The sequence below is a fragment of the Coregonus lavaretus genome (genome assembly GCF_964263955.1).
Source record: "Coregonus lavaretus genome assembly, chromosome: 10".
NCBI classification, from domain to species: Eukaryota; Metazoa; Chordata; class Actinopteri; order Salmoniformes; family Salmonidae; genus Coregonus; species Coregonus lavaretus.
The window spans coordinates 13,657,733-13,678,946 of NC_139997.1; the positions used below are offsets into that span (position 1 = coordinate 13,657,733).

A 21,214-nucleotide genomic window follows, 5' to 3' on the forward strand; every position below is an offset into this window, starting at 1 on the left:
CAGCCTTCAAGGTACAGTAAGTGCCAAAACGTTTTAAATGGCTCCACATTCTAATAGTTGTCATTGCTGTTGAGGATGGATTATAATTAGAATCTTATTGAATTTTATCATGAAGCCTTTGTGAGTTTTTATCATAATGTTTACTGAATAATGTGATATGGAGACCCAAAATACTGAATCTACCCTCTGTAGCAATGACCACTATCAGAATATGGAACTATTAACACTTAATGTACTTTAAAACACATTTTGTTTTTATGGAGTCATTTCCTTTTCCTTTTTTGTTTTAATTTATGACAAGCACTTTGTTTTGACTGAGCTCCTTTTGATTCGTGCCTTTTTAAAAGCACATTGTGTTGAATAAAAAAAAAGTTAAATTGTCACTGTGGTGTCACTTTCATGTTTTCTAACATTATTCGCTGATTATAATTGTGTAATGGACCGACATCAGTATTTCAGTTTAGAATTAATTTTGATTGCATGTCCCACATTATGAGTTGAAGAATATTGAAAATGTTGAGTGTATTTCACACATTATATGAGTTGAAGAATATTGAATATTTTGAGTGTATTTCCCACATTTATGAGTTGAAGAATATTGAAAGTTTTGAGTGTATTTCCCACATTATATGAGTTGAAAAATATTGAAAATTTTGAGTGTATTTCCCACATTATATGAGTTGAAAAATATTGAAAATTTTGAGTGAATTACTCCCTAATTATAAGTTGAGGAATATCAATATTTATAAGATAACATTGAGATAATTTAAGGCAACTGTAAATGTAATTTTTATTTTATGTAAACTTAAAACATTTAAAAACATCACTAAAATATTTTTGTGTAATCTGTTACAAAATAATTTTTTAGTTATGTGAACTTATTAGGGTTTAATCACTCACATCTATGGAGTCAGCAGGAGAGGAGCGCATGCCTGGAATAGTGGCAAGGGTCCAGGAACATTCCACTATGTTGGCCAGCTTGGGGGAAGCGATGGATCGGGTTCTTCAGGTCGTCCAACGCCTGGAGAGAAGAGGAACCGATCCGTCGAGACCAGCTGGCCAACCAGATCCAGCCACCTACATCACAGCACCCAGAGCGATCCAGATATCTCGACCACGGGCATTCGATGGGACGCCGGCTCTATGTCAGGGATTCCTTCTCCAACTGGAGCTGTACTGCTCCAGTATCAGGCCGGCACCATCAGATCGAGAGCAGGTGTCCGTCCTCATTTCCTGCCTCTCGGGGAAAGCCCTGGAGTGGGCCAATGCGGTTTGGAGAGAAGGAGGAGCCACGTTGGAGGACTACAGGGAGTTTTCGATCACCCGCCCGAGGGTCGAGAGGCCCGCAGCTGGGAAATTTATGGATAAAACTTTCGCACGCCGCCAGGATATTTCATTAGTCCCCCTATCCATTCCACGCCCCATCAGAGCACTTGATAGTCGGCCATTAGGGTCCGGGTTGATAAAGGAAGTCACAGTACCAGTCACCATGATCACACAGGAGACGCATTGTGAGCAGGTCACTTTTTCCATCATTGAGTCTCCTGCTTTCCATGTGGTGTTAGGTATTCTGTGGCTAGCACTCCACAACCCCACTTTCTCATTGCCGCAGAGGGCTCTCACGGGGTGGTCGTGAGAGTGTCAGGGTAGGTGTCTGGGTGTTTCCGTTGGTGCAAACACGGTGGAAAGTCCATACGGTGCCTCCACCGTGCGCATTCCCCCTGAATACCATGATCTGGCACAAGTTTTCTCCAAGAATAAAGCAACTAAATTGCCACCTCATCGGGCGGGGGATTGTGCAATGAACCGTCGGGTAGACGCTGTACCTCCCAGGAGTCATGTGTATCCCCTGTCGCAGGCGGAGACGGAGGCTATGAAGACATACATCACCGAGTCCCTGCGCCAGGGGTACATACGTCCCTCCACTTCACCCACCTCCTCAAGTTTCTTTTTTGTGAAGAAGAAAGACTGCGGTCTGCGCCCGTGCATTGACTATCGACCACTGAACAAGGAGACGATTAGATTTAGTTATCATCTCCCCCTCATTCCGTCAGTGGTTGAGTCATTGCATGGAGCGCGCTTCTTCACTAAATTAGATCTCAGGAGTGCGTACAACCTGGTGCGTATCCGAGAGGGAGAAGAGTGGAAGACAGCATTCAGCACAACCACGGGGCATTAAGAATACCTGGTGATGCCCTATGGTTTGATGAATGCTCCCTCAGTCTTCCAGTCCTTTGTGAACGAGGTGTTTCGGGACATGCTTGGTCGCGGTGTAGTGGTCTACATCGATGACATCTTGGTGTATTCCGCTACGCGCGCCGAGCATGTGTCCCTGGTTCGCAAAGTACTGGCCCGACTGTTGGAAAATGACCTTTAGAAGAACGTGAAGGCAGACACATTGTCCCGGCTGTATGATACAGAGGAGAGGCCCAGAGACAATACCCCCATACTGCCAGACTCATGCATTGTGGCGCCGGTAGTATGGGCGATGGACGCGGATATAGCGCAGGCATTACGCACAGATCCATCTCCACCACAGTGTCCAGCTGGGCTGCAGTACGTGCCTGCTCTTATCTGTGATTGTCTGATCTACTGGGCACACGTCACCCTCCTCTGGTCACCCAGGTATCGGTCGTACAGTGCGCTGCCTGACCGAAAAGTACAGGTGACCTACCTTGGCTAAGGACGTGAGGGTGTATGTTACCTTTTTTTTCATGAGCATGGCCTTATTTCTATTACAGCATATTAGATGGCTATCATGCATATTCCATTAACCCAGCTTAATGTACAGTGAACTTTAAGAGTGTGCTCCTAATCTCAGCTCGTTACCTGTATAAAAGACAGCTGGGAGCCAGAAATCTTTCTGATTGAGAGGGGGTCAAATACTTATTTCCCTCATTAAAATGCAAATCAATTTATAACATTTTTTACATGCCTTTTTTCTGGATTTTTTAGTTGTTATTCTGTCTCTCACTGTTCAAATAAACCTACCATTAAAATTATAGACTTATTTCTTTGTCAGTGGGCAAACATACAAAATCAGCAGGGGATCAAATACTTTTTTCCCTCACTGTAACGTCGAGAGGTTTAGGCTACTACATGATACTCAAATGTTCCCTATACCCATCATAAGGTTGCTACAACCTAGCCTACGAATGAAAGTTTATTATGTAGGTGCACAGGTCGAGAGATAAATTGGAGTAATCAAGGTGACAGACAGTGATACATTCAATAACACCTTGCACACGCTTGCCTGCATCTAGCTGATCTAGGGTGTAATCATTAGTCCAAACTGTTGCAAACAAGAATTTATGTTGGACAAATTCAGGTAGGTTTATCCCTGTTTCATTACGTTTGCTTCCGTTTAAGAAAAGTTTTTCAACAGAATCGGCAGAATGAAAACACCCCTGGTCACCCGCACACAGTTCACTTTCATAGCAGCTACATACAAACAGCATGATCACTTTGCTTGTTGTATAATTCGTTCTCGCATCTACACGCTCTCCTCCTCTCACCTTTTCCCTTCACTTGTGGACATCAGTGCACAACACAACAGCTGTCTGTGATCAGGTGAAAAAACCTTTCCAAGCCAAACCTTCATACCATAACCACTAACAGCTACACACAGCCTACATCATTGCCACCATATTAGCTAATGTCATAGACAACATAGCTACTAGAACAAACGCGTTAGTAAACCCGCTACAATCACGCAGTATAGTGTACAGCAAGCAGTATAGCAGTTACACTGGTGGGCCCCAGTGGCAATACATTTATAAAACCAAAAGTTTACCTGCACTTGGAAGAGTTCCAGTTTTGGATAGCCTTAGCTAGCTAGCTAACATAAACAGCATTCCTCTCTGTTTGAGCCTGGTGTTTGAGTAGGCTAAATTAACTAGTTGCATTAGCTAGCCAACTAAGTAAATGAAAGTGTAAAAAATATAACGAAATATAGCTAGCTCTCTCTCTCTCTCTGCTGCTTCTCCTTAGTGAAGAGGCGACTCCGGGATGCTGACCTTCTAGGCAGAGTTGCAAAGAAAAAGCCATATCTTAGACTGCCCATATCTTAATCTTTAATTTTTATTGGCCAGTCTGAGATATGGCTGTTTCTTTGCAACTCTGCCTAGAAGGTCAGCATCCCAGAGTCGCTTCTTCACTGTTGACATTGAGACTGGTGTTTTGCGGGTACTATTTAATGAAGCTGCCAGTTGAGGACCTGTGAGGCGTCTGTTTCTCAAACTAGACACTCTAATGTATTTGTCCTCTTGCTCAGTTGTGCACCGGGGCCTCCCACTCCTCTTTCTATTCTGGTTGGAGCCAGTTTGCACTGTTCTGTGAAGGGAGTAGTTGTACGAGATCTTCAGTTTCTTGGCAATTTCTCACATGGAATAGCCTTCATTTCTCAGAACAAGAATAGACTGACGAGTTTCAGAAGAAAGTTATTTGTTTCTGACCATTTTGAGTCTGTAATCGAACCCACAATTGCTGATGCTCCAGATACTCAACTAGTCTCAAGAAGGCCAGTTTTATTGCTTCTTTAATTAGCACAACAGTTTTCAGCTGTGCTAACATAATTGCAAAAGGGTTTTCTAATGATCAATTAGCCTTTTAAAATGATCAACTTGGATTAGCAAACACAATGTGCCATTGGAACACAGGACTGATGGTTGCTGATAATGGGCCTCTGTACACCTATGTAGATATTCCATTAAAAATCAGCAGTTTCCAGCTACAATAGCCATTTACAACATTAACAATGTCTACACTGTATTTCTGATCATTTTGATGTTATTTTAATGGTGTCACGATCGTTGAGAGACGGTTCAGACCAAGGTGCAGCGTGATATGCGTACATCTTTAATAATACGAATAAACATTTGACAAAATAACAAAACAACGAAAACGTGAAGTCCTATGGGCTATACACACAACAAGCCTAACAGGAACACAAACAAGATCCCACAACTAAGGTAGGCAACCAGGCTACCTAAGTATGATCCCCAATCAGAGACAACGAGCGACAGCTGCCTCTGATTGGGAATCACACCCGGCCAAACATAGAAATAACAACCTAGATCTACAACATAGAAATACAATAACATAGATCTCAACAGAAACTCACACCCTGACCCAACCAACAAGAGTTCTCTAGATCAGGGCGTGACAAATGGACAAAAAAATTTGCTTTTCTTTCGAAAACAAGGACATTTCTAAGTGACCCCAAACTTTTGAACGGTAGTGTATGTGTTCCCCTGAATTTGAACACACTGTATATATATTTTCTGTTGTATTTTTGACTTTATGTTTTGTTTACCCCATATGTAACTCTGTGTTGTTGTTTTTATCGCACTGCTTTGCTTTATCTTGGCCAGGTCGCAGTTGTAAATGAGAACTTGTTCTCAACTGGCTTACCTGGTTAAATAAAGAGGTGAAATAAAAATAAAAATAAAAGATCAACACCTACCCTAAGTGTTAATTACTATTACAGAGCTCCAGAGTAACATTTTCCCCTGGTGTCACTGGTGCCACATACTTTAACAGTTGGTGGCATCAGCCCGTGATTTGGTCAGACCCAAATAATTAGTAATTCATAGTGCTTTATTAAGAATGTAATAAATAGACTACTGAGGTATTCAATAAATAAGTTGTTTAATCTAACACGTCCAAGAAGGAATGCATGACTCAATATATTTTGTGAAACCTAATCCAGTGATTGTCATGAATTTTGACTTCACAATTAGACTATAGTTGCTATATTTTACTGTCAAAATAAGACTCCTTTCCTGATTTGTTTTTGGTCAGTAGAGCTGAACTACATACACATTTATGTGCACTAACTAATATAATAGGCTAATTAATTTGGGGTTCAACACCTGAGGAAGCGGAAACTCAAAACACATCAACTAGATCGCTAACTCTAAATAAAATACCCACTGCTAGTGGCCTTGTATTCATCCAACAGTAAATTCAATGTCCTAAGAAAATGTTGCAGTTATAGGCTACTACCCATGAAACCTATAGGCCTATGCCCTCGCAAAGGCCGGTGCGCATTTCGTGCCCACGCCGCTCAATATCTCAAAGCTATCATGGTTGTAAATTAGTAATTGAGCTGAATATTGAGAGTTGAGAAATACAAAATATACCTACAGAAAGCAGAGGCCCTCCTCTCTTTGACAGGGATAAGGGGACAAAGCTTGTAAGCTTGGAAGTTTGGAACCACCAAGACTCTTCCTAGAGCTGGCCGCCCGGCCAAACTGAGCAATCAGGGGAGAAGGGCCTTGGTCAGGGAGGTGACCAAGAACCCAATGGTCACTCTGACAGAGCTCCAGAGTTCCTCTGTGGAGATGGGAGAACCTTCCAGAAGGACAACCATCTCTGCAGCACTCCACCAATCAGGCCTTTATGGTAGAGTGGCCAGACGGAAGCCACTCCTCAGTAAAAGGCCATGACAGCACACTTGGAGTTTGCCAAAAGGCACCTAAAGGACTCTCAGACCATGAGAAACAAGATTCTCTGGTCTGATGAAACCAAGATTGAACTCTTTGGCCTGAATGCCAAGCGTCACATCTGGAGGAAACCTGGCACCATCCCTACGGTGAAGCATGGTGGTGGCAGCATCATGCTGTGGGGATGTTTTCCAGCGGCAGGGACTGGGAGACTAGTCAGGATTGAGGGAAAGATGAACGGAGCAAAGTACAGAGAGATCCTTGATGAAAACCTGCTCCAGTGCGCTCAGGATCTCAGACTGGGGCGAAGGTTCACCTTCCAACAGAACAACGACCCTAAGCACACAGCCAAGACAACGCAGGAGTGGCTTCAGGACAAGTCTCTGAATGCCCTTGAGTGGCCCAGCCAGAGCCCGGACTTGAACCCGATCTAACATCTCTGGAGAGACCTGAAAATAGCTGTGCAGCGACGCTCCACATTCTAATACATTTGCTGAAATTTCTAAAAATCGGTTTTTGCTTTGTCATTATGGGGTATTGTGTGTATATTGATGAGGGAGAACAACTATTTAATCCATTTTAGAATAAGACTGTAACATAACAAAATGTGGAAGAAGTCAAGGGGTCTGAATACTTTCCGAATTCATTATAGGCACCCTTTTCGTTTTTTACGATACGTGATTTTGGCTGTCTAACCGATGAGTTGGAGCAGCTCTCTATGCGGATGCCATGTTTGACTTTGAACGTGAGTTAGCATGACCTCAGCTCAACCTATCAGAAAACCGCACCAGCCCATCTTAGTAGGGGGGCAGGCCATTGCCCACTGATCAGCCAAAGGTTGCCGGCCATGTCACCTTTTTCATAAAAAATTAAAATGTAATTATTATTATTTTTTTGTCAGTTTTTACCAGCCCACCCAACTTAAAAATGGTCCAGCCCATCTGGCATTTGCCAGAATTGCCCGATGGCCCAATTCCACCCATGGTTTTACTCAGCTGGACCTCACAGTGTTGCTGTGAAATGGAATGGAAATTATCAAACATAAATAGCCTTTTCTATGATGATGTCTCTCTCTCCCTCTCTCTCATTCTCTCGCTCCACGTTCATATAAATGTTTATAGATCGTTTCTGCAGCCCTGATTATAGATCATGAGACTGATAAAAAGCAGAAGTGGTATGCTTCTGTGATGCAGATCAATGGTTGATTTCAAAATGCAGTTGTTTGTTTTGAAACTCCAGCCAGCTTGAGAGAACAAGCAGATGGATGGATGATTGAGAAACGGAGGGAGGGTTCTGTTAATTGTTAACAGACTGCTTGCTCTGCTCTCTGAGCTGAATCTGCCAGAGGTGGGGATTCACACACAGTACAATAGAGCATAGTAAAGGAACCCCCTCGAATAGAGTGTAAGAGAATACAGATGAGATAAAGTGTTAGAGATCCCCAGCAGTGCCCACTCACCAACCCAACCCTCCTACGCTCAAGAGCTCCTCAGCTAAAACACACACACACTCAAAGCTTCTGACTAATGTTCTGATACAGACTCTAAGGGAAGGAAGGCGATGCATGGATGAACAAAGACGATAACCCCGGAAGAGAATAATGCAACCACTCTCCTGTACAGACTTGCTCCTCCTCCTCCTACTGTACTGTATTCCCCTGACCTGACCCTCCATCCAGCTAAACAATGTACAACAGCAGACAGATTAAAAAAATCGTATAAACTGGTTGGTTCGAGCCCTGAATGCTGATTGGCTGACAGCCGTGGTATATCAGACCGTATAGCACAGGTATGACAAACCATTTATTTTTACTGTTCTAATTACATTGGTAACCAGTTTATAATAGCAATAAGGCACCTTGGGGTTTGTGGTATATGGCCAATATACCACGGCTAAGGGCTGTATCCAGGCATGATGCAACCCGAGGGAGTGTGGTATATTGGCCATATGCCACACCCCCCTTGCTTAATTATAGCGACTTAATATCCCATAACAGAGGTTGAGGGGGGACAGAGAGGCATATGGAGACAAAGAATTCTACTATAGTTAGAGGAGAGGCTAGCTACAGCCAGACAAGGGCCAGGGCGGCAGGGGAACCATGGGGAGAGTGTGACAGGGTGAGAGGGAAAAGGGGACAAGTGACAGTGGGAGAGGGTGTCACGAGCAGAGGGGGGTCGGAGACAGTGGGACAAGGCTACTACTGTAGGGCTGAGAGAGGTTGGAGACAGGCAGAGGCTAGGGTCAGTAAGAAACAACCATCTAACACCAAACATACAGTCAGAGCATGGCTGTTCTCCTACAATGGGGGCCAGACATACAGTCAGAGCATGGCTGTTCTCCTACAATGGGGGCCAAACATACAGTCAGAGCATGGCTGGTCTCCTACAATGGGGGCCAAACATTAAGTCAGAGCATGGCTGTTCTCCTACAATGGGGCACAAACATACAGTCAGAGCATGGCTGTTCTCCTACAATGGGGACCAGACATACAGTCAGAGCATGGCTGTTCTCCTACAATGGGGCACAAACATACAGTCAGAGCATGGCTGTTCTCCTACAATGGGGGCCAGACATACAGTCAGAGCATGGCTGTTCTCCTACAATGGGGACCAGACATACAGTCAGAGCATGGCTGTTCTCCTACAATGGGGCACAAACATACAGTCAGAGCATGGCTGTTCTCCTACAATGGGGGCCAGACATACAGTCAGAGCATGGCTGTTCTCCTACAATGGGGACCAGACATACAGTCAGAGCATGGCTGTTCTCCTACAATGGGGACCAGACATACAGTCAGAGCATGGCTGTTCTCCTACAATGGGGACCAGACATACAGTCAGAGCATGGCTGTTCTCCTACAATGGGGACCAGACATACAGTCAGAGCATGGCTGTTCTCCTACAATGGGGCACAAACATACAGTCAGAGCATGGCTGTTCTCCTACAATGGGGACCAGACATACAGTCAGAGCATGGCTGGTCTCCTACAATGGGGACCAGACATACAGTCAGAGCAAGCTTGACAAGGGCCAGGGCGGCAGGGGAACCATGGGGAGAGTGTGACAGGGTGAGAGGGAAAAGGGGACAAGTGACAGTGGGAGAGGGTGTCACGAGCAGAGGGGGGTCGGAGACAGTGGGACAAGGCTACTACTGTAGGGCTGAGAGAGGTTGGAGACAGGCAGAGGCTAGGGTCAGTAAGAAACAACCATCTAACACCAAACATACAGTCAGAGCATGGCTGGTCTCCTACAATGGGGGCCAAACATACAGTCAGAGCATGGCTGGTCTCCTACAATGGGGGCCAAACATTAAGTCAGAGCATGGCTGTTCTCCTACAATGGGGCACAAACATACAGTCAGAGCATGGCTGTTCTCCTACAATGGGGACCAGACATACAGTCAGAGCATGGCTGTTCTCCTACAATGGGGCACAAACATACAGTCAGAGCATGGCTGTTCTCCTACAATGGGGGCCAGACATACAGTCAGAGCATGGCTGTTCTCCTACAATGGGGACCAGACATACAGTCAGAGCATGGCTGTTCTCCTACAATGGGGCACAAACATACAGTCAGAGCATGGCTGTTCTCCTACAATGGGGGCCAGACATACAGTCAGAGCATGGCTGTTCTCCTACAATGGGGACCAGACATACAGTCAGAGCATGGCTGTTCTCCTACAATGGGGACCAGACATACAGTCAGAGCATGGCTGTTCTCCTACAATGGGGCACAAACATACAGTCAGAGCATGGCTGTTCTCCTACAATGGGGGCCAGACATACAGTCAGAGCATGGCTGTTCTCCTACAATGGGGACCAGACATACAGTCAGAGCATGGCTGGTCTCCTACAATGGGGACCAGACATACAGTCAGAGCATGGCTGGTCTCCTACAATGGGGACCAGACATACAGTCAGAGCATGGCTGTTCTCCTACAATGGGGACCAGACATACAGTCAGAGCATGGCTGTTCTCCTACAATGGGGACCAGACATACAGTCAGAGCATGGCTGTTCTCCTACAATGGGGACCAGACATACAGTCAGAGCATGGCTGGTCTCCTACAATGTGGGCCAAACATTAAGTCAGAGCATGGCTATTCTCCTACAATGGGGCACAAACATACAGTCAGAGCATGGCTGGTCTCCTACAATGTGGGCCAAACATACAGTCAGAGCATGGCTGTATGACGGGATTTCAAAGGAACAATGGATAGTTATATTTTAGCTTAGTGGCAATTTATTCCTTATTATTTAGAATTCTAAAGTTTGGTTGGAAAAGTAAATATGCTCGAATCAGACTAGAGTACATGGGGGAGCCTTCCCCTTCCAAGCTTGTAGGCTTCTTACTTCCTGGTAAAGCCCAAGGCGTACCTCCCATTCGCTCAGTTGGTTGTGGCTGACCTTGAGATGTTCACTGTCCACTGTCCTGTGGTGCTGAACTGCGGAATTCCGGTACCGCCATTGTCATCACAGTGGTGCTGAATTGCTGTGGCACTTGACTACCGGCGATTCAGCACCACTGAAGACGACAGCGTTGGTTCAGCACCACATGTTGGTGGACAGCGACCGTCTCAGCAGCAGACACAGGAAATAACCAAAGAAACAGAAACAGAATTTGTTTCTTTTGAATGTATTTTTAAGTGACCACCGTTGATATTAGAAGAGGTGAGAGACAGAGATAGTGGTCTTGTAGGGGCATTCTCTCTCTCTCCTCAGTGGACAGAGGCAGCACTGAAGGATTATGGGGGATTACCAATAATGTATGTCTTGTCCATCAACCCCCACCCATGCCATGAATCTCTAAAATGACCAACCACTCCACAATCTGTTTTGTTGATGTTTGGAGTGTAAACATACCCTTAATGGCAAAAGAGAGCGAGGGATGGAGAGAAAGAGTGAGATTATTGCCCTGTCATCTATTTTATATGTTCCTATATGTTTACTTTGGAAAGAGAGATGATGAGAGGCTGTTCTCTGTAGCTCAGTTGGTAAAGCATGATGTTTGCATCACCAGGATAGATTCCTGGGACCACCCATACTTAAAATGTATGCACGCATGACTGTGAGTCGCTTTGGATAAAAGCGTCTGCTAAATGGCAAATATTATGAGAGAAAGAGAGAGAAAAGGTTGATGAGAGAGAGGCTAGTAGTGTGGGGGAAAAATAAACAGGGGGGTGACATTCATCAGACCAGCCATCTCTCTTCCTCCCAGCCAGTCTCCTGTTGCTGCAGACAGGTCGGATCAGACTGGGGCTGGACAAGACCAGGGTACCCCTCCCATTTCATCTGCAGGCCTTCTCATTGAGACTCGATGACATTTACAATGTATTATCCTGTAGTCATTTTTTTTAAATACAGAATTCAACCAAAGGATTCAACCATAAACTGGGTGGTTTGAGTCCTGAATGCTGATGGGCTGAAAGCCGTGGTATAGCCGACCGTATACCACGGGTATGCCAAAACATGTATTTTTACTGTTCTAATTACATTTATAAACAGTTTATAATAGCAATAAGGCACCTCGGGGGTTTGTTGTATATGGCCAATATACCACGGCTAAGGGCTGTTCTTAGGCAGAATGCAACACGGAGTGCCTGGATACAGCTCTTAGCTGCCTTATTGCTTCATTAAATGTTGTTCAGATGCTCTCTGTGTGTGTAAAACATAGAACTCTCCTGGAAATCCATATTCCTGAGAACGCCACTGGCATGTCCGTATATACCAATGACTGTATATATATAAAGGTATATACACACCTCAGAATGAGGTCATTTAAGCCTACTGGTCCATCTGTGATATAATAGAGTAACGGATGTGATCGGATTGAGCAGTGTTTCCCCTATATTCATTTCAAGATTGTTGCCACTGCTGCAAAAAATATGATGTAACTTTTAAAAATAGATATATTTCTGCCAAGATGCGCCTTGCCACCACTGCTGAAAAAAATCATAGGGGAAACACTGGATTGAGTAACCTTACCTGAGAGCTGAGGAATTGCGTTGGCTCCCGAAACCCAGATTTGAATCATGTCAGTCACATTGGGGCTGTAACTCAGATTGATATCTGCAAGAAGGAGGTCAAAATGGGGATTAAGTGTAATAAAATGTAGGTCGTTTTAAACCACGCTTGCGTGATGTGTAACTGTGCCTGAGACCTGAACACTTCCGTTGGCTCCCTCCGTGGGCTAACGCGCTCTTCTAGACTGTGAAACAAAGCATTATTAAGGAAGCAAAGATTTACTACATTTATGTCCCCAATCACCAAAGCAGACAAATAGGACTGGAATACTTCACATCTAAGTCTATTTAGCATGCAGTGCCATTCATATACATAAACAATTCATAAACATTTCTTACTGTATTTGATTAAACCAGAGAGGAAGAGGCAAAGCGAGAGGGATAACTGGGCCCAAAATCTGTTTTCTCCAGCAGGTGGCGAATTTTTAAAAATTATAATCACTTGCCAAAGAAATTGCTTGCCAAGCGAGGCGTTTTGTATGGAGGTCAACAAGAGAGTGTCGAATTTAGTCAGTGTTAGAAATTGCGTAATTCAAATCTGGTATTGGAATAAGAATCAAGAGATCTTCAATCCAAGCTAAATTTATTATATGCAAAATGTATGTATGATAAGTATGAAGGTTCGTATATACGGGTCCGCTGAGATACCACGCAGGGCACTCAGAGAACTGATCCATTGTTTACAGGTTATTTCTCAAATACTCTGACAGAGAGTTCCCACCTCTTCTGTTGGCCAATCAGAGTAAAGGACTGAGTGTGGTTTAGACTTTACTCAGCCAATCCGTTGGCGCATGGGTTAGTCCCACCCCTTGGCGCTCCACCGTTCCCAGGCATAAGTTTATCATAACAACCTGTAGAGTCAGCACCCAAAAGACTGTACGTTCCTACATCCAAGGACGGTTCACAGACAACGGTTCACAGACAACAAAGAGGCAGTGTTCGTATCTGTAAGAAATACAAGTCTTATCTGTCCTTCCCCTAACGTTCCACACATGAATCACAGCCTGTTATGTGAAACAATTTATATCAGTATAGTACAAACCTATGCTCCTCATTAATGCATTCCTTCTAAGCTATTCATCACTTCAATCCAATTATTAGAAAACAAATCCCAACATCAGCAAACAATTAAATGTCTTATTTGCTACGTGTGGCTTATTTGATCGAATAGAAGTTTCGTAATACTAAGGTTGTTAGTATGGCCTGCTAGCTCCCCTACCTCTACAGAAGCACAGTTCCCGCTCAGCCCAGTCAAAGCTATTTGCTGCTCTGGCACCCCAATGGTGGAACAAGCTCCCCCACGACGCCAGGACAGCGGAGTCACTGACCACCTTCCGGAGACACTTGAAACCCTACCTCTTTAAGGAATACCTGGAATAGTATAAAGTAATCCTTCTACCCCCCCCCATAAAAAAAAAAGAAGAAAAAAAAGTGGTTGTCCCACTTGCAATCATAAATTGAATGCACCAATTTGTAAGTCGCTCTGGATAAGAGCGTCTGCTAAATGATGTAAATGTGAATGTATGTTATGAGTGTACTGATATAAGTAGGACGCGTGACATCCCGGCGATTTTGATAAAAAAAAAACACTTTATATCGGAGTTGTGCAGGTTGTTCACATGCGTATCTGCCCTCTTATTGGCTAGAATGGTCCCGACTGCCTTCCATTTGTTACAATTTTTATTTCCATTGTTAGAGCGGCCCCTTGAGTATCTGGTCAATATAATGGATAATCTGTTCTTAAACCCATTCCAGAACAGAAACTAGCGGAATTAAGCAGTTTCCCTTTAAGAGCCATGTAAACAAAGAGCGGGTTTGCTTTATATGAGAGGTATTTTATTTTACGCACGTTTTATTCTGTGAAATTGCACGGGGTTCCAAAAGGGTTTCCAACGATTGCGCGAGCGTAAATGCTTTCTGAATGTGAAAATCTGCGCGCATGCACTTTGTCAGGGGGAGTGAGATAGCTCAATGGGAGTGAGAGAGGAGCATGAATGGAGCAAAATGGCGGATCATGTGCAGGTAACCACAGCTTTATGTTTTTGCAATATATCAATCCACAATAAGCCTTTGAATGACCTGTAATATATATTTAGATGCGTTATTTAATATATAGAGAGTGAATGCATCCCAAATGCATGCATAAAGCGGTCGCGGTACAGGTTGTGTGCGATATGTAGCTAGGATGCGAGGTGCAGTGTTGACTTGTGGCCTGTCATCATGTAACGTTAGCTTTCGCCGTTTAAAGATGCGGACCGAAAACAAAACATTGGTGTTTATGAAACATAGCTAACTGTTAACTAACTAGGACTGTTTCTGCTGGGCGAATATATTGATTGTAGCAACTATCCAGATTGTCATTGTGTTTTATCTCATGCTTTTTTACCAAGTAAAGAACACCTTTAACATATATGTTCAATGGGTCGGCCTATCTGCTAGCTAGGAGAGGATGGGGGAAATGCCAGCTAGTTAGTTGACAGTAGCTAACTAGCTAGCACTAATTCATTGGTTAGCAACTCTCATGTTTCACCCTTGCTTCACCCTTCGCCGAAATCCGATCTAATGTCCAAATGTCATTATTGATTATGCTTTGTTTGTTTGATCAGACCTTTCAAATGCACCGCTATTGGTAATATACCAGGCTAGGTTAGCGGTTGCTAGCTTGCAGGTATATAGCAGCACAACATTCTCCCGCGCGACCCACTTTCGTTTTTTCACACGCTGTGAGCTGGAATGTAGCTAGCTTGGAACCTGGCTCGTGCACGGTGTGGTCGTTATTATATTTATTAAACCCCACCAAGCACATTTTCCAACCAAACCAAGAATGTGCCATTCCGAAACGGACACACCTAGCAACTTAACTAGCTAACGTTATCTGGCATGGAGCATAACATATTTATAACTAACTATCAGTATATCTGTGAGAATATAGCTACCATTAGCTAGCTAATACTTTACTTTGCCAAACAACTAACGTTAGCTTCGTCTTTCCAGCCAATGTGCTAACGTAAAGTAGCTTAGCTGGGATGCTGGCTGTCATGTGGGCACATTTTTGTACAACTGACTGACATTAGCTAGGTAGCTACTGTTAGCTAGCTAGCTAGCACTTGCAGCTAACTGTCACATCAAGCAGACGATAGATTAACTGTAACTTTATCAGCCTCAACCTTTCCGTAGCTACAGTTTGTGTTTATAGCAACTTGGCCTGAAAGTGTCGGCGACTGCTGATGCGAGTAGGTAGCTAATTATTTTTTCGCTAAGTCAGATAGTTTATTATGTACGTGTTGATTAAATTATAAATTTTCACCCCACCCAGGTGGCTAATTCTGTGCATTATATAAACTATTTTAGAGATCTGTGGTGTCAGAATTTTTTTTAACGTTAGCTTAGCAGGCTGGTGGTGAGATACCCAGATAGATATCTAGTTTATTAATAATTACTACAGATGCACGCGCACTGAGGCAGCGCTTCCTGGTCAGGATGCCTGACCGCGTGACGTGACTGTCTCTTTTTGCAAAGTCATCATGCACAGCACGGGACACACACAACATGCTCCAGACACACACATTCTGTGTAGGCCTGCTCAGAACATCAGCTCTTGCCAAGGTTCTCAGGAACTATCAGCATGACATGATGATCTAGCTAGCCCACCCACATCCGTAGTCAGATGTACTGCACAGCATCAGGACTGTTGTAGTAGTAGTAATATTAGTAGGTGTGTGGCACACTGTGTCAGGCTCAGCACAGCAGCAGTGCTGGGTTATTGAGCTCTTTATCTATGTCTAGCAGTCCTCTTCTCCCTAGCCATGTGCCACCCAACGCCCTCCCTAGACTAGTACATCCTGTATTATATCAGTAGCTAGCATCAGACTGGCTCCGGGATTCTGCTGACTAGTCCTTTAAACAATATGGTGTTGGTCAGGCTAGCTGGGGTGTGCATGCATGAGTGGTTATGTAGTTCTTTACAACAATGGTGTTACTAATGCTAGCTGAGGTGAATAGTTGGCTGCATTGTTACTGGTGGATTTAGTGTCCATTAGCTGTATGGATTTAGTTTGTGAGTTAGTTAGTTAAACCTTATGTTAGTTAGTGTGGGGTATTGGGGTAAGTTAACTATCTGTGTGGTATCCGGTCCCACCCAGCCCCTATAGCAGTGGAGGCTGCTGAGGGGAGGACGGCTCATAATAATGTCTGGAATGGAGTCAATGGAATGGTATCAAACACATCAAACATGGTTTCCATGTTGTTGGTGCCATTCCATTGACTCCATTCCAGCCATTATTATGAGCTGTCCTCCCCTCAGCAGCCTCCACTGCCCTATAGCCACTACGTCTGTCTGTCTGTCTCTGTCTGGTGTTTAGCCCCTGTGTTTCTATCTAACAAAGGTCATGTTCATTAGAGTGCCACTGAATGTTTTATTTTAGTGAATTTTCTTGTCATTGAAAAAAATGTGAGCGAGGCATGTCTGTTGTACGAAACAGGCTTATAGTCTTTCTTATTTCTGTTAGAATGTTCTGCAACATTGTGCCGTACTGATTGCACACAGCCCAATACAACTGTCTACACCTGTATCCTGGCTGTTAACGAGGGATATTTTCTGGCGCTCTACTCACTTAGGTCTCTCTCTCTCCTGTGTGTGTGAGTAGAGCCTAGCCCAGCTAGAGATCCTGTGTAAGCAGCTGTACGAGACAACAGAGACGGGGGTGAGGCTGCAGGCAGAGAAAGCTCTGGTGGAGTTCACTAACAGCCCAGACTGTCTCATCAAGTGTCAGCTACTACTGGAGAGAGGCAGCGTGAGTAGTACACACACTGACATGGTATCAATAAGCTGTTGATATTTACCATATTACCTGATAAAAAGGGTGGCAGGTAGCCTAGCAGTTAAGAGCGTTGGGCCGTTAAGCAAAAGGTCGCTGGTTCGAATCCCTGAGCCGACTAGGTGAAAAATATTTTGATGTGCCCTAGAGCAAGGCACTTAACATAACTGCTCCTGTAAGTAGCTCTGGATAAGAGCGTCTGCTAAATGACTCAAATATAAAAATGACTGACAATATTTACTATATTACTTGCTATTTTAGCTCAGCTGATGTTGTCGCCATCTCTGTCCATGCTTCTATTCCCATCTTCCCCTCTCTTCTCCACAATTTTATTTTTTTAACTCCCTCTCTCTTTCTCTCTCTCTAGTCTTCCTACTCTCAACTCCTTGCAGCTACCTGTCTGTCTAAACTGGTTTCACGCACCAGCAACCCTCTTCCCTTGGAGCAGCGCATCGACATCCGTAAGACTCACTCACACACATCCCACCAGTGTATATTCATGCTCTACAAGTCAGTCCATAAGGCTCATGTGTGTGTGTGTGTGTGTGCATGCAGGGAACTATGTACTGAACTATCTGGCGACGCGGCCGAAGTTGGCAGAGTTTGTTACCCAGGCTCTGATCCAGCTGTACTCCAGGTAAACCTCTCTCCGCTCCTCTATCTTCCTCTCTTATCTTCATCCCTCTCTCCTCCATGTGAGTGATTCTCTCCCTTGTTTTTGTCTTCTCCAGGATCATCAAGCTATATGTGTTTTTGTGTGTGTGTTTCAGGATTACCAAGCTTGGCTGGTTCGACTGTCAGAAAGACGACTATGTCTTCAGAAACGTCATCGCAGACGTCACACGCTTCCTACAGGTACAAACGTGTTTGTGTGTAGCCAATATAATGCGTTTCCTTGAAGTAGGTAGTGGACTGATCAAATCTGCCTGTCTGTCTGTCTGTCAGCAGGACAGTGTAGAACATTGCATCATAGGAGTCACCATCCTATCCCAACTAACCAACGAGATCAACCAGGTACACTACCTCTCCTCCCTCTTTCCTCTACTCCACATCTCTCTCCTCTCCTCTTATTTCCCCTTCTCCCCTCTAATCTGAAGTGGTGGTGTTGCTGTTATGTGTTTTTGAAAGTGTTGTAGTTGTGTGTTAAATCTGTGTTTGTTGTTGTGTGTGCAGGCAGACACCAGCCATCCTCTGACCAAACACAGGAAGATTGCGTCATCGTTCAGAGACTCATCCCTCTTCGACATATTCACCCTATCCTGCAATCTCCTCAAACAGGTGTGTGTGAGATGGTAGTAGTAGTATGGCCGTGTGTGTGTATGTGAGAGAGATTGTATTAATGTGTTGACATACCTATTGACATCCATTTCCAGTCATTCTTGTGAACTTAGTGTGTGTGTGTGTCTAGGCGTCGGGTAAGAACCTCAACCTGAATGATGAGAGTCAGCATGGTCTGCTGATGCAGCTACTGAAGCTCAGTCACAACTGTCTGAACTATGACTTCATTGGAACGTCCACAGACGAGTCCTCTGATGACCTCTGCACTGTTCAGATCCCCACTTCCTGGAGATCAGGTAACACATTCTGTAAATTCTGTAAAATAGCAGTACTGCACCACCTATTACTAGTGCTGGGGGTAATGCGTTACGTAATCAGATTACTTTTATGAGTAATGGAGTAAAGTAACGTGTTACTTTTTCAAATTGGGTAATATTATTACAATTACAATGTCAAACAACGAGTGCGTTACTTTCAGAATCATATCTCTACCGGCTGCGTGTTTCCATGATCCGATCTCGACTTGTTTCCTCATTTAATTCTCGAGCGAATGGAGAAAGGCTGAAGAAAAGTATTGAGGGCGCACCTCTGATCTTTGCCATTTATTGTTTCTTTGATGGCAAAGCCCATAGAAGGCTTTCCCGTCTAGTGGCAAGTGTGCCCTCTATACATCTCTATGGGTCCGTGTACGTGCGGTCTATAACCAGAACTGGTGGCTCAAGAGAAAGATTTTGAATGAAAAGATAGGAAATCTGTACAGCTGTTTGGATTACATATGGCTAATTAAGCAGCCCATATGATAGCGCAGCACATGTAGACTAGCACAGGGAAGCGTCGCTACAGATGAAAGGAGAAACTAGTGATCAAACCTGAGGTAATAAGTAGCGTATCTATGATAGAGCGCGCCCGGTTCACCTTGCTCCCTCCGACTGTCAAACAAACGGTGAGATTTTGAGATTTGTTCATGAAAGTAACGCAAAGTAATATAACATTACTTTCCAAACAAAGTAATATTGTAAAGTAACGAGTAATATGTATTACTTTTTCAAGTAACTAATCCCAACACTGCCTATTACTGTGTAGTAACCTAATCTGTCTCTCTCTTTCTCTCTCAGCATTTTTGGATTCCTCCACTCTCCAGCTCTTTTTTGATTTGTATCATTCCATCCCTCCCTCTCTCTCCCCGTTGGTGAGTAAAGCGGAGTGTGTGAGTGTGTGTGTGTGTGTGTGTGTGTGTGGCTTGTATGTTCACTTCAGTACAGGATGAGTGTAGTGTTCAATGCTCTGTGTGTGCAGGTGTTGTCGTGTCTAGTCCAGATAGCGTCAGTGAGGAGGTCTCTGTTCAACAACGCAGAGCGAGCCAAGTTCCTCTCTCACCTGGTGGACGGAGTCAAGAGGATACTAGAAAACCCACAGGTAATAAATCAAATCAAACTTTATTTGTCACATGCGCCGAATACAACCTTACCGTGAAATGCTTACTTACGAGCACTTAACCAACAATGCAGTTCAAGAAAGAGTTAAGAAAATATTTACCAAATAAACAAAAGTAAAAAATTATAAAAAGTAACACAATAAAATAACAATAATGAGGCTATATACAGGGGGTACCGGTACCGAGTCAATGTGCGGGGGTACAGGTTAGTCGAGGTAATTTGTACATGTAGGTAGGGGTAAAGTGACTATACATACGTAATAGACAGCGGGTAGCAGCAGTGTCAATGTAAATAGTCCGGGTGGCCATTTTGATTAATTGTTCAGCAGTCTTATGGCTTGGGGGTAGAAGCTGTTAAGGAGCCTTTTGGTCATAGACTTACCGCTTGCCGTGCGGTAGCAGAGAGAACAGTCAATGGCTTGGGTGACTGGAGTCTTTGACCATTTTTTGGGCCTTCCTCTGACACCGCCTAGAATATACAGTTGAAGTCGGAAGTTTACGTACACTTAGTAGTCAATGAACAGCATTCTCACATAGGTGTTCCTTTTGTCCAGGTGGGAAAGGGCAGTTTGGAGTGCAATTGAGATTGCGTCATCTGTGGGGCGGTATGCGAATTGGAGTGGGTCTAGGGCAGTGGTTCCCAAACTGTGGGTCATGTTTTTATTTTTATACATTTTTGGGATAGAAAAACGCTTTCCTAAATAACCTAAATAAATAAACCAAATAGTATGTATAAAAGATAATGAACCTATACATTTTTAAATAATATCCTATAGTCTTTGAGAATTAACAAAATAAAAGCTAGACAATCAGGCCCCCGTTGATTTTGTTATGTTTGAGCATAAGAACACCTCATTAGCCATGTCAGAATGACATGGCTAATGAATTTTAGGAAATAGAATTTTAGGAAATAGCTTAAAAACTGCAACATTTTCTCTCAAGCTCCATGACTAAATGTATATAATTGAAGGAAATTTGCTCGACTTTCAGGTCCATGGCAGGATGTGTGGAATTGCAAGAGATTAGCTTTGAAACCGCACATTTTACTAGCAGCTGCCAAGATCATATTTTTTACTTATTCTTTAGTCTGTGTATGTTTTTTTTCCACCGCACAACCCTTATGGTGGGTCACAAAGCAAAAAGGTTTGAGAACCCATGGTCTAGGGCAGGGGTGTCAAACTCATTTTAGCTCAGGGGCCACATGGAGGAAAATCTAT

General features: G+C 43.9%; 1 protein-coding gene across 3 annotated transcripts in view; it reads left to right on the forward strand.

Moving 5' to 3' along the window:
- Nucleotides 1-14,343: 14,343 nt before the first annotated feature.
- The window catches only part of LOC311136497 (exportin-7-like), a 48,244-nt gene continuing 41,373 nt past the window's right edge, over nucleotides 14,344-21,214 (forward strand). For 2 of the 3 annotated variants that reach the window (XM_084170643.1, XM_084170644.1), the window contains exons 1-10: nucleotides 14,344-14,489; nucleotides 17,114-17,260; nucleotides 17,652-17,745; nucleotides 17,840-17,921; nucleotides 18,055-18,139; nucleotides 18,233-18,298; nucleotides 18,458-18,562; nucleotides 18,693-18,858; nucleotides 19,678-19,751; nucleotides 19,859-19,978. In XM_084170643.1, the coding sequence (XP_084026769.1) occupies nucleotides 14,439-14,489; nucleotides 17,114-17,260; nucleotides 17,652-17,745; nucleotides 17,840-17,921; nucleotides 18,055-18,139; nucleotides 18,233-18,298; nucleotides 18,458-18,562; nucleotides 18,693-18,858; nucleotides 19,678-19,751; nucleotides 19,859-19,978 (990 nt within the window). In that variant the 5' untranslated portion in view covers nucleotides 14,344-14,438. Of the gene's footprint in view, nucleotides 14,490-17,113; nucleotides 17,261-17,651; nucleotides 17,746-17,839; nucleotides 17,922-18,054; nucleotides 18,140-18,229; nucleotides 18,299-18,457; nucleotides 18,563-18,692; nucleotides 18,859-19,677; nucleotides 19,752-19,858; nucleotides 19,979-21,214 lie in introns of all 3 variants that reach the window. The other variant, XM_084170642.1, reaches the window with a different exon arrangement.